Source organism: Amblyraja radiata, chromosome 23 (genome assembly GCF_010909765.2).
Source record: "Amblyraja radiata isolate CabotCenter1 chromosome 23, sAmbRad1.1.pri, whole genome shotgun sequence".
Taxonomy (NCBI): domain Eukaryota; kingdom Metazoa; phylum Chordata; class Chondrichthyes; order Rajiformes; family Rajidae; genus Amblyraja; species Amblyraja radiata.
This window is the reverse complement of record NC_045978.1, coordinates 10116820-10125380: the sequence shown is the minus strand read 5'-3', so window position 1 is coordinate 10125380 and position 8561 is coordinate 10116820. Positions and strand designations below refer to the sequence as shown.

General features: G+C 44.9%; 1 protein-coding gene across 1 annotated transcript; it reads right to left on the bottom strand.

Moving 5' to 3' along the window:
• Nucleotides 1-2174: 2174 nt before the first annotated feature.
• cebpb (CCAAT enhancer binding protein beta) lies at nt 2175-4583 on the bottom strand. Its single transcript, XM_033041529.1, has one exon. It carries the CDS (start codon nt 4389-4391, stop codon nt 3483-3485), a length of 909 nt encoding a protein of 302 aa, XP_032897420.1. The 5' UTR covers nt 4392-4583; the 3' UTR covers nt 2175-3482.
• Nucleotides 4584-8561: the final 3978 nt, after the last annotated feature.

The following is an 8561-nucleotide window of genomic DNA, read 5'->3' as shown; positions in this document are numbered from 1 at the left end:
TTTGTTTTCTCTACTGTCTGACATTTCTCTAACATTAGACAAACATGACCGCTGGTTAGTAAAAATAAGGAACTGAAGATGCTGGTTAATACACAAAAGGACACAGAGTGTTGGAGTAACTCAGTAGGTCAGGCAGCATCTTTGGAGAACATGGATAGGTGACGTTTCGGGCCGGGACCCTTCTTCAGATAGGTGGTTCAGTCATTCTTACATGTGTTAGTTGAGGCTGTGTATGGTTTAATATTATTTTAGATTTTTTAAAAGCAACAGAGACATTTTTTTTAATTGTCAAGGGGAAGTTATGTAAGAGTCTAACATGCTAGCCCTATTGATACAGTATATTACACAGAAGAGGAAAGAGTTATGGTAACATTGGCAGTGTGATGTGAGTGGATGGATTGATTAGAATGATCCTATATTACAAAGCTGCAAGATAATATTCTGTAAAGCAAGAAACTAATTGCCCTGCTTCAGCAATACTGAACCGCAGCGCTTTGAGCTTTGGACTTGTGTACCTATGTTTCGCATTTCCATTTGGGTTTAGGCACTAACATTCTTTTGAAACACTTGCTTACTATTATGGCACTCTGGGATGTAGTGTTTCTACACCAATAGACTCATCCATGATGACCAAGATGCCCCATCTAAGCTAGTGCCATTTGGCCACATAAAGTCATGGTTTTGGTGACCAGTTTCCAGGATATCAGGGATAACTCCCTACTCCTCAAACTTATGCGCTGATTTCCTTTTACATCCACCCGAACGGCAGCCAAAAGACATCACTTCCAATTACAACTCATCAAGTGCTGCAATGGAATGTCAATCTAGATTTCTGCGCACATGTCTCGAGAGTGGAAATCCAACTGTTGTTGTGGTGACGTGGACTGAAAGGCTACCTATTGAGCTGCTGTCATGACATTTATCAATCTGGCTGGCACTTGAAACTAGTTTCTGACATATTGTGCCAGAACTATCACAATGTTTAGTAGGTACAACCACAATGTTTAAGAAACATTTAGACAGGTACATGAATAGAATAGGTTTAGAGGGATATGGGCCAAATGCAGGCAGGTGGAACTAGTGTAGATGGGACATGCTGGTCAGTGTGGGCAAGTTAGGCTGAAAGTAGACACAAAATGTTGGAGTAACTCAGCGGGACAGGCAGCATCTCTGGAGAGAAGGAATAGGTGACGTTTTGGGTCCTCTTCATACTGCGAGTCAGGGGGAAGGAGACATAGAGATATTGAAGGGTAATGTGTGAAACACAGATCAAAGGGGATGGTGAACAAGGAAATGTAGAATGGTACATTGTTAGGTGAGGGAAGGTGACAACGAGACATACAGTCAGTAATATTTAATCAGGACAATGAAACTTGTCGAAGGGCTGAAGGGCCTGTTTCCATGCTATATGACTCTATATCTCTAACACAGAATTGTGTAAATATATTGAAAAATATTATTACAGTGGGTAACGGTACTGGTGAAACATAATGCCCAAAGAGAGGCCATTCATTAAAGACCACAACCGAGAGTGAGTGGGGCATCTTACAGTGTTGCAATGGTAGGGCCAGATTATAAGGTCATAAGGAATAGGAGTAGAATGAGGCCATTCAGCCCATCGTCTACTCCTCCATTCAATCATGGCTGATCTACCTCTCCCTCCTAACCCCATTCTCTCGCCTTCTCCCCATAACCTCTACGCTGAATCCAACTCTTCACTCTTAACTTTCCAACCTACTATCCAAAAGTACATCAACAAGAAGGGTCTCGACCCGAAACGTCACCTTTTCCTTCGCTCCATAGATGCTGCCTCACCCGCTGAGTTTCTCCAGCATTTTTATCTACCTTCGATTTTTCCAGCATCTGCACAGTTCCTTCTTAAACTCTTCAACAATAACTAAACTATTTTCTCAGACTGAAAATGCACCAGGTGACAATTTGACTTGCACTAATCTGGTGCTGGCTCGAATGGCCTCCTCCTGCACCTATTTTCTATGTTTTTTTCTAATCTGCTGTGTATCCTCATTAGTTTTGGCACAAACATCACCCTGGGAGAATGCCTTTAAACTCTTGGGAATCATTAGAAAAATCGCCTTGACACGTTTTAAATCGTTCAGAAACCATATCAAACTAATAGTGTACAAGAATAAAGGCAGTGAGGCAAATATTTAGTATGCACTAAAATTGATTTTAATTCAATTTTTATTCAATTTTCAAAAAGAAAAATAAATACAATATTGTTTATCTTTAAAAAATAATCTGTTATTTCTCTGACCCACAATCAAGGTTGATTAATGCTGTAGTATCCCATTTCCAGGTTATTTTGAAAGTTTACAATAAACTTTAAACCGTACAAGCTGGTCCCTTAATCGGACTTTTACTCCCTCGTTTTATCTTTTGCAGCTTGTGAGAGTTTGTAAAAGTGTGCACATATCCCTGGTCTCCATCCACCCGGGGTACCGGCATTAACTGGTTTGGAATTTACCAAACTGGTTTGGAAAGAAGATACTGCAGTTTTAGTCTACAATCACCACGTAATTCTAAAGTGTAAATAACTCTGTACCATTTATTCCACCACCCTCCCCTCCCCCAACATTGTACCCAATTCAAGTGCTGAACAGAATAAAATGTTCTCTGAAACACTTACATGCTGAGTCACTGCTGGAGTGACGCAATTCGATATGAAAACATTTCAACGTTGGACTTGGTTTGTAAAAAAAAAATCTGTTGAAGGCATTTCCTCTCCTTGACAAATACGTCTGAAATATAGAGCTCTTTTTTTTTTTAATAAAAAGGGGGAGAGGAGTATAAAATCCAAAGGAGATGAAGTCAGTCAACAGCAGCACCGAGGTGGCCTTTGATTAGAACGGCGGCGCCACCGCTGAGCAAGGTTACAAAACGGCAGTTCAGGCATGTCCTTATCAAAATAATACTTCTTTCCAAAATACAAAAAGCAAATCTCATAGATCAACAATAATGCTTTCACGCGTATCAGAGGGAGCAAAAAGCCCAATCTGTGCATACAAATGCGAGTTGATAAAGAAATAGGTCTATTTCCTAGTGTTGGGGATGAAATCCCCACATACATCTGTAATAAGAAACCTCCGACATCTGACCATTACGAATGCATCTCATACTTGGCAAGTTGCATCATGTGTTTCGACCGAGCAAAGTCACAGATAAGCCTGGCATCGTTTTACATACACACACACTCACACACACACACACATATATATATATATATATTTAAGCCCACTGCTTCTTTCAATAAAAGTCATTTGTCCCTCCCTCTCCAGTTCCAAGCGCAGAGTTGAGGTCATTTAAAACGAGCCACTACCTCGGGTTACGGAAAATGAGCTGTAAACACTAATAAAATCCTTTATATACAAAGAGTCCGCCGATTGTCTTCTTTGCAAAAAGTCATAATATCCACTTGATTTCCTTTAGTAAAAGGCGTTTATAAATAATGGGCTGGCGGTCGGTCAGCAGTTGCCCGATGCACTGAGCAGTGTGTGTTCGGGGAGCTGTTTGAACAAGTTCCTCAGAGTGGTCAGTTCACGGCTCAGCTGCTCCACTCTGTTCTGCAGCCGCTCGTTCTCGGCGCTCAGCTCCAGCACCTTGTGCTGTGTCTCCACGTTCCTCATCTTGGCCTTGTCCCTGCTCTTCCTCACCGCGATGTTGTTCCTCTCCCTCCTCAGCCGGTACTCGTCGCTGTGCTTGTCCACCGACTTCTTGCTCTTGCCCTTGCCGCCTCCGGGAAGCGCCGAGCCGGCGCCGCGGCCAGAATCGGCCGAGTTGGGACTAGCGGGCGGAGTGGAGGACAGGGACGAGGTGGACAGGTTACTGTTGCTGCCGCTGGCCACGCTTTGGTACTGCAGCATCGGGCGGGCGTAGGACGAGGAGGCGGCCGTGCCTGACATGGCCCCGTCTTCCTCCCTCGACTCCTGCTTCACGCCGCCCTTCGACTCCAACGCTTGCTCGAACACGGGCTCCAGCCGCGTCTCCAGGAACTGCGGGGTGCAGCTGAGAATGCTGCCCTGGTGCCGGCCTCCTGCCGCCGAGCTGCGCATCAGCGACAGATACGCGTTGTAGTCGGGCAGCGATTTCTTCTTGTAGTTTTCTGACAACATAATATCCGTCAAAAGGTCGCCGTTGAGCTCAAAGTTGCCCCCTGCTGCCGGTGCCGTGGCCGGGTCGATGTAAGGGCTGAAGTCGATGGCGCTCTCGTTGTCACCGATGCCCAGATCTGTCATTGAACGGTCGCGCTGCAACTTGTTCAGGGAACAGTCCGACTCGTAGAAGTTGGCCACTTCCATCAAATTAGTGTAAGTCTGACCCGTTTGGAAACATGGCGAGTCGCAACGCGATTCCCAGCCTGACAGACTTTGCATGAATGCCGTGGTTGCGGAAGCTGAGAGAAGGGGTTATCAACCCTTCGCTTAAAATAATAATATTTAGTGCTTGAAGAACAGGTGACACCTTCCCGTAGCACTGGCTAAATGCGAGTCTCTCTGTGCCTTTGCTGTGCAGTGCGGCCGGCTGCAACCTATCCCTTGTGAGGTTTTAATCTGACAGAGCTCGCCACTTCTGGTATTTATATTGTGGAGCTTCTGCCATTGACGTCAACTGGCGCCCTCCCTTCACCTCCAGCCTTTTTTTTCGCACTCACTCATCTGCCAGACTCAAGGAGACGTGACGCCGCGGTTTAAAATGCATCACTATTCCAGATATCGGCCGAGCATTTTGTTTAATTCCACTGAGGTGGGGGAGAAGAGTAGATTGGAATCAGAAATAAAATGTGTTTAAACTACCGTAGGTTAGACAGTTGGACTGAACTTTGGAATCCAAGTCGTTGTACAACGAGTAGAGCCGTTTCCAAGGGGGAATAGTGAGTGGTGTAAATTAGGCGCCTGTGTCTATGACCCTGCTGGCGGAATTCGTTCAAGGTTCAATCTCTCTCTGTCCGTGCAAGGACAAGATTTAACGTAATAACATGTCCCAAAGAAAAGAAAAACTGACACCTCGCCAGATAAGGCGACCAATAGATTGGACATAGAAGATCGTGGGTCAGGCAGCATCTCTGGAGGAAAGGAATAGGTGAAGTTTCGGGTCGTGACCCTTCTTCAGACACAGAATGGGTTTTAAGACGAAGAGACAGAAGTCTGGGAAGGGATTTCCAATGTTTTTAAGTAACACCACGCTGACTGAAGGTGGGGGGTGGGGCGATAAGGATGGCTGTAAAAACCACCACAGAGTCGCTCGGGTGAGATTGTTGGGCGGGAAGAGGTCAATATGGGGAAGAGCAAGGTTTCTAAGACGCACTCAAGGGTGAGATTTTTGAAATTGGTTGAATTTAGTAAGAAGTGTGTTGGACGAAATGGACGGTGTGATCTTGGGCTACATGCAGCGGAGGTTCGGGCGAGCTCAGATTGGTGGAACTGAACTAACTCATAGGATTTGTGTAGGAAGGAACTGCAGGTGCTGGTTTACACTGAAGATAGACACAAAACGCTGGAGTAACTCAGCGGGTCAGGCAGCATCTCTGGAGAGAAGGACTGGTGACGTTTCGGGTCGAGACCCTTTTTGAGACTCGCTGTCTTGCTGAGTTACTCCAGCATTTTGTGCCTAACTCGAGATTGGTGAACTCCTATGAAATGTGAAGATATGCAGAGCCCTGGAATTGAAGGGGCTTTGAACGTGTGGATCCGGTGGCCCGGCAAATGAACTGAAACAGGTGGGAGAGACCAGATATGTGGCGCGATAGAAGGAAGTAGTATATAGTTCAGTTAATCTGATTCTCTGTAACTGCAACGCTACGAACATGTAACACAATATTCTGCATTCTTGTATTTTTCCCTTTGCACTGCCCGTTGTACTTCATGCGCTTGGCATGATTGTACTCGCGGATAGTATGATTTGACTGGATGACAGGCAACCAAACTGTTTCACTGTGTCTGGTACACGTGACAATAATAAACCAATACCACACTATTGGAGAGAGAGTGTAGGAAGGAACGGCAGATGCTGGTTTACACCGAAGGTAGACACAAAATGCTGGAGTAACTCAGCGGGACAGGCAGTATCTCTAGAGAGAAGGAATGGGTGACGTTTCTGGTCCAGACCCTTCCTTCTTCAGTCTGAGAGTCAGGGGAGAGGGAGATGATAATGTCGGGGCTGCTGCAGTGTACGTTCAGAGGGGGAGAGGTCAGAGTAGGTAAGGTGAGTGGGAAAATTGAGACGGTTGATGTCACTCCGGCAGTTAGAAATAAAAAGGTCTAAAGTGGGTAGATGGCCGTCCGGGTGAGTTCACGAGGAGGGTGAGGGGGGTCGGTGGAGATGATGCTTTCCTGGCTCTCAGGCTGAAGAAGGGTCTCGACCCGAAGCGTCACCCATTCCTTCTCTCCAGAGATGCTGCCTGCCCCCCTGAGTTACTCCAGCATTTTATGTGTAGCTTCAGATGTACCGTTCAAGCACACGGGGTATGAGGGTTGCAGACAGGTTGATCCAGTTGATCCAGCGGCCGTTGGGGGGGGGGGGGGGGGGGGGGAGAGAGAATGCAATGACTGGTTTCGGGCAAAAATCAAAGTGTTGGAGGGAGGGAATCAGCAGGTCAGGCAGCATCTGTGGAGGGAAATGGACAGATAGCGTTTGGGGTCGGAACCCTTCTCCAGACGCATTTTGACTGTCGGCTTAGGGATTGGAGTTTGTAGCATGGATCGAAGTCACAGGCTTAATATTACAATTATTCAAACATAGAAAGGTTTGGTTTATTCTGGGTGCCACGTTAGCAGTGGGGCGAGTGAGAAAAGATGTCAAGATAGACAAAGAATCAGAAATGGAATAGCAAACACGGAGGGGGCAATATACACTTTTTTTTGAGGAAGAGGGTCGATAATTTAAGTTATTTTAAGAATTAATTTAAGATAATTACGGGGCTCGTGTATCATTTTGAAGGTAAACATGAAATGCTGGAGTAACACGGGACGTTTCGGGAAGGGTCTCGATCCGGAACGTCACCCATTCTTCTCTCCAGACATGTTGCCTGTCAGGCTGAGTTATCTTGTGTTTTATCTTCGGTGTAAACCAGCATCTGCAGATCCTTCCTACACGTTTCGTGTATAATATTAACTGGCTGTGAAGGGAAGCAGGGGACGGAGCACTCGGAGGCCTGGAAGTGATGCTAGGGTCCGACTGGGGTCAAATGCCAAGCGGGCAGAGAAACCCTGATGGACGGGGAAGGCGAAGGGTGTTTGTCTTAAAGAGTTAATGCATGAAGATGGAAGGAACCAGCGTTACTGAAGATAGACACAAAATGCTGGAGTAACTCAGCGAGGACAGGCAGCATCTCTGGAGAGAAGGGATGGGTGATGTTTCGGTCGAGACCCTTCTTAAGACTAAGAGTCAGGGGAGAGGGAGATACAGATAATATGGAAGAGTGATGAATGGAAACGAGATTTCAAAGGGGAGGAAGATCTAGGAAAATGTAGAATAGATCATTGTTAGCTTGGGGGAGATGACAACGAAACAGTTGCTGCTCCCGCGTGACGCCTCATCCATCGATGGCTAACTGAACTACAGCAAGATAGACACAAAATGCTGGAGTAATTCAGCGGGCCAGGCTGCATCTCTGGAGAGAAGGAATGGATGACCCTTCAACAAACGGCACCCATTCCTTCTCTCCAGTCTGTCCCACTGAGCTACTCCAGCATTTTGTGTCTGTCTTTAATGCTAGGACTATTTAGTGTGGTGATACAAATTATAAATTGTTAATGAGTTTCCCTTTAAAAAAATAACCATGTTTACTTTCATTTTTTTTCAGAGGCCCCATCTAATAAATGTTTAGCATTTACTTGTCATGTAACGAGTAAACACTGACAACAAGCAGTAACTGGAAAACAACTAAGTGGTTGTATTTATTTAGGAGCTGATTAAGAGGAAGTAAGCGAATTCAAATACTTTTTTTGTTTTACGACGATGTTTGTTTTCACTGTCATCTTGACCGCATAAAAAGGACATTTACGTCTGACATTTGAAAGATTGGAAAAGTTCATAAACATGCATTTTATAAATGAATATGCATTTATCGTAGTCACAGAATGTACAATTGTTTAACAAATAAACGTTAACATTTAGTTTAGTTTAGTTTAGAGATAAAGATGAGAACTCGCAAGATTCGCACATCTACGTGGGTGTGTATATATTTGCATTTGCGAGTGTAGAATTATATGTAACATGTCTGCACTTGTGGCCACAGCTACGTCTTGAGATTTTAGAGGGAAGAACGATTTTGTCTTGTCTAATCTTTCTCAAATTATTGTAATAGATAAACTGTATATATTTCACCCTCATAAAACTTTGATCACAATTCTACTTTATCCATTCGGATTAGCATGTGAGATATCTACAACTAAAAACCAGCGTGCCTCACATATCTCTGGCTTAACATGATTTACTAGGTCACGCATTGAGCGCCTGTTACTCTAAACGGCGGTAAGAACACACTCGCTCGACTACACTGACACCTAGTGCTGATCTGGAGACATTATAAAACCCAGGGGGCA